The sequence below is a fragment of the Choristoneura fumiferana genome, chromosome 17, assembly GCF_025370935.1.
Source record: "Choristoneura fumiferana chromosome 17, NRCan_CFum_1, whole genome shotgun sequence".
Classification (NCBI taxonomy): domain Eukaryota; kingdom Metazoa; phylum Arthropoda; class Insecta; order Lepidoptera; family Tortricidae; genus Choristoneura; species Choristoneura fumiferana.
This window is the reverse complement of record NC_133488.1, coordinates 4,415,948-4,430,105: the sequence shown is the minus strand read 5'-3', so window position 1 is coordinate 4,430,105 and position 14,158 is coordinate 4,415,948. Positions and strand designations below refer to the sequence as shown.

Here is a 14,158-nt window from a genome sequence, read left to right as displayed (position 1 = left end):
ATACTCATTGAGGTTGTGTTGATCGAAACTACTATTGAAGTAATAGTAAGGTGATGGAACTTAGCACAAGGTTCAGTTCATCGGTCACTCTAATCCCGTAAAATACGTAAAGCTGTGTATCGACTTCGCGCGGTAATCCGTTGAACATTGGCTCGCACGGTAGCCGCGCACATGAATATCGAGCCGTCGCGCGCGGCAACTCGAACAAAACATGGGAGGCAAAGAACTACAAAATTCGGAAATCAAAGTACGTATCCTACCGTCCCTCTCACTCTCGTATTAAATAATATTAGTGTCAGTGTAACGGCAAGATAAGAATTTTGTACTTCGTAGTATAGGGCCAGGTGTGCCGCGGTCGAACAATGCTCGCTCGTGCGTTCGGCTGCACAAAGTCTATACGCAGCTTTAAGAACTGACGTATCTGCGGGATAGAAAGGACCAAGTTTATCTCAATGATTATAGTATGATAATATAGGGTCACCGATGACACAGCATGTCCGTCGTTATGAGGGGGGTTCGGAGACGACAGCGAACCATAGAGTCGAAATTAACATTAAAATTAAACTTTTATTCAAACTCATACCTACATTTGAATTTAATAGCAAAATGCGTTCATCATCATCCTAATAAAGATAAATTTTAAATTAACCCTCCCTTATCCTACTCCTTCGGGCAGTCGGGTAGTAAATGAATGAGTGTGTGTTGAATTTTAATATTTATATCGACTCTATGGTTCGGTTTCGTCTTAGTGTGCTACGCAAACTGAACTTTGATTATAACTTATAAGTGATCAATGGTGGGTGCTGGTATAGTAGCGGTACCTAAGATTTATAGTAAAACTAGCTTAAGCCCGCGACTTCGTCTGCGCGGATCTAGGTTATCGCGCGGTGGCGCCTGTACCGGAATAAAAGGTATCCTATGTTGATCCTTGGGGTTCAAAATATCTATATACCAAATTTCATCAAAATCGGTTCAGTGGTTTCGACGTGAAAGCGTAACAGACAGACAGACAGACAGACAGACAGACAGACAGAGTTACTTTAGCATTTATAATATTAGTAGGGATATTCAGTGAACCTAATATTACCGGAGTAATTTAATACGTATTTTTTTTGCAGTCAACGCAAGATGGCAACTATGTGTGGACTTCCACGCTGCAAGGCTACATCCTGTCGTCGTTCTTCTATGGCTACGTACTAACCCAGATTCCCTTCGGTATTTTGTCGAAAAGGTAACATTTTTTACCCAATTTTTTTTTATGAAATACTGTGATGAACGAACAAGCGGGTCATCTGATGCTAATTAAGTAGGACTGCCGACGTGTTATATAGGATTGGTTACGCCGTCTCAAAAGTGTCGCATGGTGTGGCGTCACGTGGAACTTTATTTATTGACAGAAGAAAAAATACGCGACAATATATTCTAATATTGTAACGGACGGGCTAATTAGATTTTTTGATGCACTCGTTAACTTGATGAAAATAGTAACTGGATTCAGAAGAAAATACTCCTTTTCTTAACCTTTTTTTAATTTTATTAAGGCATAGATCATTTTAGAACTAAGGTTACCGACATAGCCCGAAGAATTGCGAAACTAAAGTGGCAGTGGGCGGGGCACATTGCTCGCAGGACGGATGGCCGATGGGGCCAGAAGGTTCTCGAATGGCGTCCGCGGACCGGGAGACGAGCTGTCGGTAGGCCTCCAACAAGATGGAGCGACGACTTGGTTAAGATCGCGGATCGCGGTGGATGCGGAAAGCACAAGACCGGTCTGAGTGGAGAGCCTTGGGGGAGGCCTATGTCCAGCAGTGGACGTCTTTCGGCTGACATGATGATGATGATGATAGATCATTTTATCATCAGCCTATGATCTCAATAGACCGTATAAATCCGTCGTCACAAGTGTGTTAGGGTTGTGGGCATGCCCATCTTGCCCGGAATGGTGGATCCCCCCTTGCAAATACTCTTGTGAGAAATCTCTATCGTCCGCTTGTGAGACAGTCTTCCAATTAGTTATCTATTGTTTGCCCGAAAGTTATCCATATCCATATATTATAAATGCGAAAGTGTGCGTGTTTGTATGTTAGTATGTTTGTCCGTCTTTCACGTCGAAACGGAACGGCGGATCCACAGGATTTTTGGCATAGAGACAGTTTATGGGCCCGAGAGTGACATAGGGTCCTTTTTATCCCGGAAAAATGCACAGTTCCCGAGGGAACAGGCGCCAACCGAATTCCACGCGGGTGAAGCCATGAAATTCGGGCAAGTAATGGTACCTATACCCTTCCAATTTTGTTGTCAGGTTCGGTGCCCGGTACTTTCTCGGCGTGGGCATGCTGATAAACTCCGTGTTCGGACTGCTGGTGCCGGTAGCCGCTGAGGCGGGCTACGGGTACCTCATCCTCGTGCGGTTCATCCAGGGCTTGGGCGAAGTAAGATACTAGTTTATTTACTTCGCTTAGGGCCTACGCTTGCTGACGCGGTTTGCACGGGGCGGACGCCTGTTGAACGATAGTATGAGGAGCGCTAACTGCGCGGTTTTACCCGTACGTATTATCTATTCTGTGCCCGTACCCGGGCCTGCGGGGCTACTACGAAATTCGAAAATCGAAGTTCGTGCGGTTCCGTCTCTCTGACACTTAAGGTGGTTTTCCACCGGCGAGGCGAGACGAGAATTGAAATTTGAATGGCAGCGCCCGCGGCGGCTCGCGGCTGGACGCGCGAGAATGCATACAAATTTCAATTCTCGTCTCGCCTCGCCGGTGGAAAATCACCATTATACTATTTAATACCGAGAGCGAGAGGCACGGTACGATACGAACTTCAATTTTCGAATTTCGGAGTAGGCGCTCTGCAGGCGTGCGCAGTACACCCGCGCGGCCACGCCATCTAGCGTAGGCCCTTACAATATGGATTATAAATAATATATGTATGTATAAATAAACAAAATAAACAATAAATAATGTATAATAATAACACCTCCATAGGTACAGTCGAGTTCATTTACAGTGCACACTTAGGGGCTGTTTCACCATCCATTGATTAGTGTTAACTGGCGGTTAGGTGTGATGCCGTCTGTATTTGTTTTGTTCGAATAGACGGAGACGGCATCACATTTAACCGTCGGTTAACGCTAATCAATGGATGGTGAAACAGCCCCTTACGCTATCAAAAATATCTGAACACGACTCTATTGGTTGATAGCGTAAGTGTGCACATGTAAATGAATTCGACTGTAGGTACTATCATCATCCCAGCCTATATACGTCCCACTGCTGGGCACAGGTCTCCTCTCAGAATGAGAGGGCTTGGGCCGTCGTTCCCACGCCGGCCCAGTGCGGATTGGAAACGTCACACACACCATTGACTTGCTTCGCAGGGTTGTGGTAGGTTTCCTCACGATATTTTCCTGTTTCACGATGTAGGAGGTACTATGTTTAGTTTTTAAATGGGTCCCACTGAAAAATAGCATTGCGGCTTGCCGTAACATTATCCTGAGTGGGGCCCACTTTATATACTAGCCGCGGTGCCCCGTTAAACCGCGATGGACAACCTTGCACCAGAAAACTTTACGGAATTTGACTATTTTTTATACGTTTTATAAATAAAAACTTCACAATGCCTGTTATAAAATAGAGAAACAATTTTTAAGCTAGCTGAATAAATAACAAAGGTATAAAGTTTTGAAATTCAAAATTAGACAGAGAAAGACATATGTCTTGCATGTGAAGTCACACTCACACGCAAGTAGCGCCATACTTGCTGCATAGAGAAAAGCGTTTGAGAAAGAGACAAGTATATAGATTTTTCAAAACATCATTATAAATCCAATTTTCAACCGATTTAAGTTTTCTCTTCGCTAAACACTGTCTGTATATCTATATTTTCATAATAGGTAATATATAAGACATGGCAAATTTAGGAGTTGTCAAATACCGTATTAAGAGACTAATCTCGTTTGTTGGGTACAGGGTCCGATAGTGCCGTGCTCGCACGCTATGCTTGCCAAATGGATCCCGCCCAACGAGAGGAGTCGGATGGGCGCAGCTGTATATGCCGGTAAGTCTTTTACTGAGGCCATCATCATTATCGTCCCACTGCTGGGCTCAGGCCTCTCGGAACGAGAGGGCTTGCACTATAGTTCCCACGCGGGCTCATTGCGGTGTGGGAGCTTCACACAAACCAATGAATTGCTTCGCAGGCGTGTGCAGGTTTCCTCACGATGTTTTCCCTCACCGTACTCGGGGTAAATTTCAAATGTAGGTATTTTCGCACACAAGTTTCGAGAAACACAGAGATGCGAGCCCGGGTTGGAATCCTAAGTAATTGTTTTAGTTCAATACAAGTATGACGTCAAAGTATAGACCGATTTCGATGCGGTTTTTTTTTCTATGAAAGCGTTCTTTGCGGTGGTTTTTAACCCCCGACGCAAAAAGAGGGGTGTTGCTTACCTAAGTTTGACCGCTATGTGTGTCTGTGTCTGTCTGTCTGTGGCACCGTAGCTATTAAACGGGTGGACCGATATGAACGCGGTTTTTTTTATTTGAAAGCAGGTTTTCCAGCGATTGTTCTTAAACATGTTTCATCAAAATCAGTTCAGCCGTTTTTGAGATATTGAACTTTGAAGTGACAAAGTCGGGGTTTTCCAACTTTTTGGTGGTTACGTTATTACTGTTATTAGCTATATTTCATAAAGATAGGTCAACTGTTTTTGTGATATTGAACTTTGAAATGGCTATTTGTCGGAAGTTATTCAACTTTTCTAAGTTGATAGGGTAGGGTTAAGTATATTTCGAATGCTTTATGGAATGTTGCCACGAAATAACTGGCAAGGCTCTCGAGCCGTAATAAACGTGATGTTTTAATTAACACTACCCAATAAAATTTGTTTAACACGCGAAACATATTGTTTGTGTACGTTGCTGCTAGTGGACGATAAACAAATTACGCAATTAACAACTACATATAACAATCAGTTGCAGTATTAAATCGCTAAAAATATTTTTGAATAAGTTATTGTAAATATTTGACCAAACGCTACTGTTTGTTCCTTAACCCTTAAATTGATTGTAGTCCGCCACAGCGGATATATGATTCAAAACTGTTTATTTGTATTTTTTTTATGTATTTTTTCTTGGACTATAAGGAAAAGACGAGGTTTGAATCATGAACTTTTTTCAATTTAGTCATTTTAAGGGTTATAGCGCTCAGCCAAAGAAAAATAGAAATAGAAATAGAAACGTTTATTCGCTAATTCGCAAATTACATATTATAAGTAGTACACAAAATAAAACAAGTATAAAATAAATACGAGCATTGATAGAAAGGAGGACCATACGAGGCGGGCCTATTTACGTTCATACTAGCTTTTGCCCGCGGCTTCGCCCGCGTGGAATTCGGTTATCGCGCGCTGTTCCCTCGGGAACTGTGCATTTTTTCCGGGATAAAAAGTAGCCTATGTCACTCTCTGGCCCATTAACTAATGCCAGAAATCACGTCGATCCGTCGCTCCGTTTCGTCGCTCACTTTCGCATTTATAATATTAGTATGGATAGTAAGTATTATAGTATAAGCATATGGATACAATCACGTAAATAGGCCCACTGCCCTCACGATCCGATCCGATAAGACCCCTCTCGACCCACTGCCATCCTATGCGCGGTTTATGCTTTAGTTTAGGATGCTACCACACCAATCGGTAAAATGGTTTAGTTAACATCGATCGACAGTTTCTACTACACCATTTGACTAATCGTTTATCGACCGGTATCCGTCGATCAGCAAAACAAACCCAGAGGCGTCTTTACCTATAGTGCAGGGTGTGCGTTGCACACGGGCGCAACGGTGTTAGGGGCGCCGGCCGCGGCACTTTGTACCTATTCCATTTTGACCGCGCGCTTCCTAGATGGCGCTAAAGTTATAATTGCACACGGGCGCTACATGGGCTAAAGACGCCGCTGAACAAACCACACCAATCTAACGATATCGATCGATTGGTGTGGTAATCACCACCCACAACACCACAGTAAGAACTCTTTTCTAATCAAACGATTTCTTGCCAACAGGAGCCCAATTCGGCACGGTGATCTCCATGCCTTTATCGGGTCTTCTCTCCGAATACGGCTTCTCGGGCGGCTGGCCGTCCATCTTCTACGTTTTCGGTCTCATCGGCACGGCCTGGTCCCTCGCGTTCCTGTTCCTGGTGTCCGAGGACCCGGAGCACAGCCCCGGCATCAAGGAGGCCGAGAAGAAGTACATCCTCAGCTCGCTGTGGGGCGCTGCTGGTTCTAGCGTGAGTTATCTATACTACTTAGCGGAGCCGTGTTAAAGCCCGTTCCCCTTGTCGGGTGTCGGTTCCGTTTCGTGTCGGATGTCGGTAATTTCTATGGAAAAACGGTGAAAATCGGTTGGAACCAGCTCTAAAAACTGGTTTCCACTTGCCGGATGTCGGGTCCGAAGTTTAACCGGATGATCCAGTGGCAGAACATTTTATATGAAGCTATTACCTTGAACGACACAGATTTTCTATATAGAAATGACCGACATCTGACAGGAAATGGATCCGATACCTACTCGAGAAGTGGAACCGGGCTCTTAAATATGTATGCTGAGGTTTTTTAGCAGTGTTGCGACCGATACGGCAATTCCCCTTCGACATCGAAAAGTCCAAACATACGGTATACGGCAGCAAAGAGCTGCCGGCAGTGGGCTGGTGCATACCGCCGCCATTTTTTTATTTAATTTCGAAATACGACAATTTAAGCTTTCAGATTACAGTAATTCAAATTTTTACAATCGCAACACTGCTTTTAGCACCATAATGTATTGGTGATTGATTGATTCTAGACTTACTTTACAGAGGTTCATATCATTGAACTACTGTACTTTACCTTGTTTCTCCGCTAAAACTGTGCATCACAGCTACGTCTGTGCGACACATCTTTTTTAATAACGCCCACCTCCTCTCGCACATCAAACAATAAATAGAGATTGTATACAGAGAGTCCATTTTCAATACCAATTATTTATAAATATGAAAGTATGTAAGTAAGTCTATTTGTTTGCTTTATTGCCTTTTCACATCTAAACCGCTGAACTGATTTAGATGAAATTCGGTATACAGATATTTTGAATCCCGGGGACGAAGGATAGTTTTTATCTTTATAGCTATAAACGAATAGGTACTACGCGGACGGATTCGCGGGCAACAGCTAATAAACCATAAGCAACATAAACGATATACAATACACGTATTTACCTATCATTGTGGTCAACTTATATACTTAGTATAATTTTATGCTTTTATGGCACAATAATAGTTGGAACGTCAAGTGTTCATTGAACTGTCAAGTCGTTATTTGTATCACCGTTTTACTTTATTTTGATCGATGGCTGCCATCTCTAATCGATTGTCGCAACAAAACTATACTCATATTTATAATTACAACACAAATACACATACATAAATTGGGGAAGTACATATTGTGATGTGACCAAGGTAGTCAGGTGTCAACAGCCACAAATAAAAAAGTTTCTATATATTTTTTTAATAATTTTAAAAACTAAAAATCAATCAAGTCAATAAAAAATAATCAATAAAACTAAAAATATATAATTATATAGCAATGCATGAAAAATAAAAGCTTGGTACCTTGTATTTTTTTCTTTGTGTATCTGTTTTCTGTATCGCTTACTATTTCTGGTGTACAATAAAGAGTCTTTGTATTGTATTGCAAGTGAACAATTGTTTCCACTGTTGCTATTTCATCTCCTCGCAATCGAAGTGAAAAGCAGAGTGTAAAACAATTTTCCCCTCACCGTATCGTTTTATGCTCTTGTTGTACAATCTACTATTGTTATTCCAGTCACCACCAATTCCATGGAAGAAGATCCTGATGTCGATGCCGTTCTGGGCCATCATGCTGGCCCACATGGGACAGAACTACGGTTACGAGACCCTCATGACCGAGCTGCCGACCTTCATGCGTCAAGTGCTCCATTTCTCCCTTAAGGATGTGAGTACTTATTGTTCTTAGGTTTTGTGCTATTGGAACTTGAAACGAGTGGCGGTCTTAAAGTGGAAGTGGGCCTGGCCATGTGGCCCGGAGTGAACGGTCGTGGTGCAAGCGTCTCCTAGAGAGGAAGCCATGGGGGGAAAAGCGACCTCAGGGTAGACCACAAATGCGGTGGAAAGACGATGTAAAAAAGGTTGCTGGTTCAAATTGGATCCAAAAAGCTCAATGTCGCGACGAGTGGAAAAAATTGAAGGCCTAGGAGGCCTACACCGAGAAAGTTGAGAAAGGCTGAAGAAGAAGAGAGTAGGAACTTGAACGGCTAGGGGCACAGGGCTAGAAACAAACCGCCTATACCACTTTATTCGTACTTATATATTCGTTTGTGTAAGGTCGTAAGTAAATAAAGACCATGGCAATGGTCGTGGTAAAAGAGGGGAGAGCTTAGCGCCAGAAGGGGGTATGTTAATAAAATCCAAGGTGTTGCTAGAGTCAAAATATGAGCATCAAGCTTTTAGTTAAGTAGGTATACCTAGTGCCATCAACGAAGACGCGTGACTTTGTCGAAATTGGACATTAATGATATTGTAATAAGAACCACGGCACGCGTCATCGTGAATGACTCTACCTATATGCCAGAGATACTCATAGTGATATAGAATAGACCACTATGAGTAAAGTATTTCTGGCATAACTACTTAAAACTGACACACCGAAGTTGGCAAAGGCCTGAGAAAAACATTTGACTCTGAATACTTAGCAAAATAAAGTACCTATTCAAATAAGGTATGGTTGTCAAATCCGACTCTATCTCGCTAAAACTGGCGCTTAGCGACAAATTTTTCCCAAAGTAAGTAATTTGATTTGATAAGTAGTTACCATTTCAAGAATAATCAGAAAAAAACATCAATTTGAATTTGCACTTTACGAAGAGGGTCTCGCTACAGCCAAGCCTGAACAAATAATTGAATTAGTTAACCAATTGCCCTGCTCTGACCCCGTGGCTATGCGCGCTGCGATTTATTAGTCATGTAAAGTCGAGTGCAAAAATATGAACTTATCCACAGCTTCAAAAGGTACAGCCAAGGAAATAAATCACGACCCAGGGTGGAACTTTTATGGTATAATGTCATATTGACAGTCCATACATCTGCTAAAGAAATCACGACGAAATTTGAATATGAGAAGGGTCCACCCTGGGACGTGATTTAATTTCCTCGACTGTACCTACCTACCACAGACGTAGTTTTTTTGAGTTGTTGGATTAGAAATATTTTTGCACTTGACTGTACGCTGCACATGTCTAGAAGACATTTTAGATTCGATTCCATGATTAGTTTCCAATTCGCCGGATACTGATGTATTCAATAAAAGGTAGGTATGATAATTGACGTAACTTGTTTAGACATTCTATAACAGTTGTTTTTATTTGATGTACCGTAGTCATCAATAAAATATAGCCGAACACTTTGTATCCAACTGATTCTATTCCATACCTACCTATAAATATTTCCAACGAAACATGAATAAACAAATCGGGAACTGATCTATTCCATTTAGTCTAAACCAGATATTCCTGAACTTCCAAATACTGCCGCTACCATTTGCAGAAAAAATTAAAGATACCATAATAGGCGAATACCAACCGACAGGTTAAATAAGCTGGAGATGAAATTTTCATTTACGATTTGCTCCATTCCAGAACGGGTTCGTGGTAACCATAATAGGCGAATCGAATACCAACCGAAAGGTTACATTAGCTGGAGATGAAATTCTCATCTACGATTGGCTTCATTCCAGAACGGGTTCGTGTCGGCGCTCCCCTACCTGTGCATGTGGCTGTTCTCCATGTTTATTTCCGTCGTCGCCGACTGGATGCTCTCCAGCGGCCGCTTCAACCACACACAAGTCAGGAAGATCATCAACAGTATCGGTGAGTTCTCTTAAATCGAGTTTAGCTCGACATCGTCCCATCGCCTGTTTTTCCGGGTAGGTACAATCTAGGGCTCTTCAAGGGTTGAGTGAGGCTAATGAAGTGATACTTTGCTCACCCGCGACCTTATGATAGCTACTTTTATGCAAGAAATGTGTAAAAGCAATTCCTCCACCTCCACAATGTAAGAACATAGGTATCTGTGATAGGTAGGTATACAAATTACACAAACCCATCTATCACCATCACTCTCCTCCCACGCACACATATATATATAGCACGTATGTGTGTGTGTGTGTGTGTTACGTAGCTATCATAAAGGTCGCGGGTAAGGAAAGTAATTGTAAGTACCTATGTAAAGAAAATAAGTAGGTATAAAATCCCGAAGTCGTGATATAGAAACATTTTTCCCACGCACGTTCCGTGTGGCTATTTTCTAACAAATATTGTCTATTTTCAGGTGAATACGGTCCCGCCATTGGGCTCTTCATCGCTGCCAACACTGGCTGCAACCCCGCCGCCACGGTCGCCATTTTGGCCATCGGCGTCGGCCTCAACGGTGGTATCTACTCCGGTTTCAAGGTAACATCATTTTTTTTGTCTTCTATATATAAAAGCGTATTCAGGGAGGTCATGGGGGGTCATGACCCCCTTCGTGGGGGTTTTCGGGGCACCGTGTTCATGAGTTTAAGCACGAGCGAAGCTTGATCGCCCAGGTACTAATTAGAACTATAATATACTACCTGGTGCACTAATGTTTCGCAACTAACGTTTGGCAACCTGATTCATATTTCGCAACTCTTTAATATTTCTGATACTGTAAATATTTCAGAATTTAACCTAATCTAAAGGGGTTAAACGATGGCCCTGAAATAAATCCTGAAATATTTAGTTTTACAGTTTGCGAAATGAATCAGGTTGCCAAACGTTAGTTGCGAAATGAATTGATACCATACTACCTAAGTACCTTGTGTCCAAAGTATTAGATACCTACTCTGGGTACAGCAGTTTTAACTATTATAGGTAAGTAGTCCTTGAAACAGGTTCGAAGTAGGCAAGTAAAATTTTACTCAAAAGACTAAGAGAATATTCCACTTATTGAAATCACCGATTAAGGTTAACGGTTGTGAAGTATGATTCTCGCAGTTGCTAGTCCTGATAGACGAATTAGACGCCACCTTGACAAATCAAAGACTGGCCTAATCGATAGACAGCAGTGACAGGCACCATATCCGCATGTTTATCAAAGCCTAATCATCCTAATTTTTTTCATATTTTTTTTAGCATCGGGCCTTCAAGGAGCCTTCAAGGAGGCTCTAACTTTTTATGAATAAGGGGGTAAGAGAATATGTTTCCATTACCATTATCCAAATCCCTTTTCCAATTACAGGTTAACCACTTGGATATCTCGCCGCGTTTCGCCGGTATCCTGATGGCATTCACGAACTGCCTCGCCAACTTGACTGGACTCCTGGCGCCCATCGTAGCTGGATACATAATTGAGGGCAAGGTGAGAGGACCATACCATATTCAATTTAAAGGCTTACCTACTAGAAACTGTAGTAATAAAAGTCTTTTATTGGGTATTACCCATTGTTTTATTGTGCACAGCTTTTTGTGCAGATACGCCATTAAGCTTGTGCCTTAGCGCCTAAAATGCTGTCACAGTGACAGCCGCTAGATGTTCAGATCAGAAACCTTATGAATGATTATCACAAGAGAAACAAAGTGTGATCAATTCAGAGAAAAATAATACGAAGCAGCAGATTGATGGAAAACGACTTTTGGGGTGACGCTGTCTCTTTTTATTCATTTCATTTGTATTTACGAATTTTTGCGCACTTGTGTGTGCCCGCCCTGTTAGGTATTTTTTATCTGTGAAATTTTTTTTTTTCCGCCATTTCTTCCTGTTTCGTGATCGGCCACATCAACTTTGCTAGGCCCATTTCATTTTCCAGCCACACGCAAAGCTTGAAATGAAACGAGTTGAATACAAACTTGCGAAGCCCCTAGAGGCGCGAGCCCGCCCGACGACTTCGCCGACGTCAGACACTGCCGTTGTCCCAATGCTATCTCGTTCGGGTATTCCAGTAGGTAGAGCGCCGTCAAGACGCTCTGTCCGTGGTTGTCACCCCATCTCCCTCTCGATGTTGGACCACCATGTAGCGAGGAGTATTCCTCTTTCCATGCGTATTTAGAAGTATCTTAGGTGTATTTTAGTATAATTAATTGAAAAGGAAAAAAAAAGAAAAAAATATATTGTTGTTAATTAATTAGGTTATTTGTAGACACACATGTTTAGATAAATAACTAGAGCAGACTGTTCTTATTTTGTAATAATGATCGACACTTTTCTTCGGCAAAGTAGAAAAAAGTATTATTAATTGCCACGCCTAAAAGTCAACGTGGTCAAATCTCATTATTATTAGAATTTCCGAGGAGTTTTGGAATATTTTTTAACCATGTGTTTTTCTTTTTTTCAGCCAACGCAAGCTCAGTGGCGTAAGGTATTCTACATCGCCGGTGGCATCTATATATTCGCTGCTACCTTCTACAACATCTTCGGTTCAGGCAGAAGACAGGAGTGGGACAACCCCGCCGAAGACGCGGCGCTAGCGAAGAAGGCCGCTGACAAAAAACAAGCGAAACATGATAAGAAGAACGAGGCCTATAACTCTAACTCCAACGAGGCTGAAACGGCGCAGTGAGGAATGCAAAGATGGCGGAATTGCGTTAAGAGGTGCCAACTGTCAAAATATATGACAGTACAAAATTGTTGATGTTTTAACTATTGCGTAATGTTGATTATTATTTTATTATGATATTCTGACTAATAATGTTTGAATTTAGATAATAAACTTATTTGAGATCAGAATTATTTAAAACGTTTAGCGCAATTCGGACCGGACCGTGTAAGTTTAGAAAATGACAAAAATATTTTTTTAATGTAACGTAACATTTGATTTTAAAATAATTCCCTCGTTGGTTTTCAGGGTTGTGTTATTGTTCCACCCGATACGAGTATTATATTAAGTATAAGTAGTTTATTTTTTATTAAAGTCAAGACCTTATAAAACAGATTTATAATAACTTTCTGGGAGTACCGTCTTATCGCATTTAATTTGGTGTAAATGTAGTTAAAATTGCAATGCGATTTTTCACGTCTCTTACAGTATTTTTACACAAAAATACTGAAAGAGGCACACATCAACAGGGCTGTGATATAACTAAAAACAACTGATTCAAATAACAAAGTTTCAAAAATTCTCGCGAAAATTGTTTTTTGAGTCTATCCCTAAACTTATATCGGGTGAACTAAAAAAAGGAAAACGCTGGTTATTTATTACCTATAATATTAATTATGTTATAATACCACAAAGTATTGTTTTAAAGGTTTTAATAGCTTGATGCTTAAAAGAATGACGAGTGAAAGAGGAAAATGGGTCCAACTCGCTGATCTATACGAATACGAGATTGAATTGAAAATATATGACATTATTATATTAACTACCTTCAGTCAAAACTGGCGATAATGGCACATCACTGCTGCCAATGCCAGAGGCAATAGTACTGATTATCCTCGCAATAAAATTAGTAAAAAACATCCCATCTTTTTAAAATGCCATTAAAAGCATTTTTTTTTTTACAATAGAAACTCGAATAATTACAGATACATTCAAGAGATTAGCATATTTTTACCGTTTGGCAAAAAAAATCCTTCCCGCTATGCCCCACCCCAATTCAAGTGCCAAACGTTTGTGTTGTGAATATAATTTAATTTCACTGTTCGTTGGAAGCGAATGTTGTTGCATTAGTTAAGTGTTTGTAAGGTTTAATTATAAGTTTATGTAATATATATTACAGAATTAGTTTTAGTTTCTGTGACGTCATTTGACGCTGCACGCCCAGAGCGGGTGACACTATTTACCGGCACGGATAATACCGACCCGATATTTCGTGTGCTCGCCCATACAAAACGGTGTCAAACTGACAAGAGTTTCTATGGGCGTGTACACCAAATATCATGTCGGTATTTCCATGTCGGTATTGTAGGTACGGCCGGGAAATAGTGTCACCCCCCAAAGCTAATGTGATCATTCTATTTTATATTTTTAAGCTTACACTGTCGTAATATAGAACAAAATACTGGCCGAAAAAAAACACAATTATATTGTGTCGGAATTGCCTTGTTACATATTTAAGTGGTGGCCAG

At 41.2% G+C, this 14,158-nt stretch overlaps 1 protein-coding gene across 4 annotated transcripts in view; it reads left to right on the top strand.

The window, feature by feature from the left end:
* LOC141436806 (putative inorganic phosphate cotransporter) overlaps positions 1-14,066 on the top strand; it is an 87,138-nt gene extending 73,072 nt beyond the window's left edge. For all 4 annotated transcript variants that reach the window (XM_074099867.1, XM_074099869.1, XM_074099870.1 and 1 more), the window contains 9 exons: positions 1,119-1,231; positions 2,303-2,432; positions 3,972-4,059; positions 6,066-6,292; positions 7,866-8,015; positions 9,813-9,945; positions 10,406-10,527; positions 11,336-11,455; positions 12,429-14,066. In XM_074099867.1, the coding sequence (XP_073955968.1) occupies positions 1,119-1,231; positions 2,303-2,432; positions 3,972-4,059; positions 6,066-6,292; positions 7,866-8,015; positions 9,813-9,945; positions 10,406-10,527; positions 11,336-11,455; positions 12,429-12,653 (1,308 nt within the window). In that variant the 3' untranslated portion in view covers positions 12,654-14,066. The remainder of the gene's footprint in view (positions 1-1,118; positions 1,232-2,302; positions 2,433-3,971; positions 4,060-6,065; positions 6,293-7,865; positions 8,016-9,812; positions 9,946-10,405; positions 10,528-11,335; positions 11,456-12,428) is intronic.
* Positions 14,067-14,158: the final 92 nt, after the last annotated feature.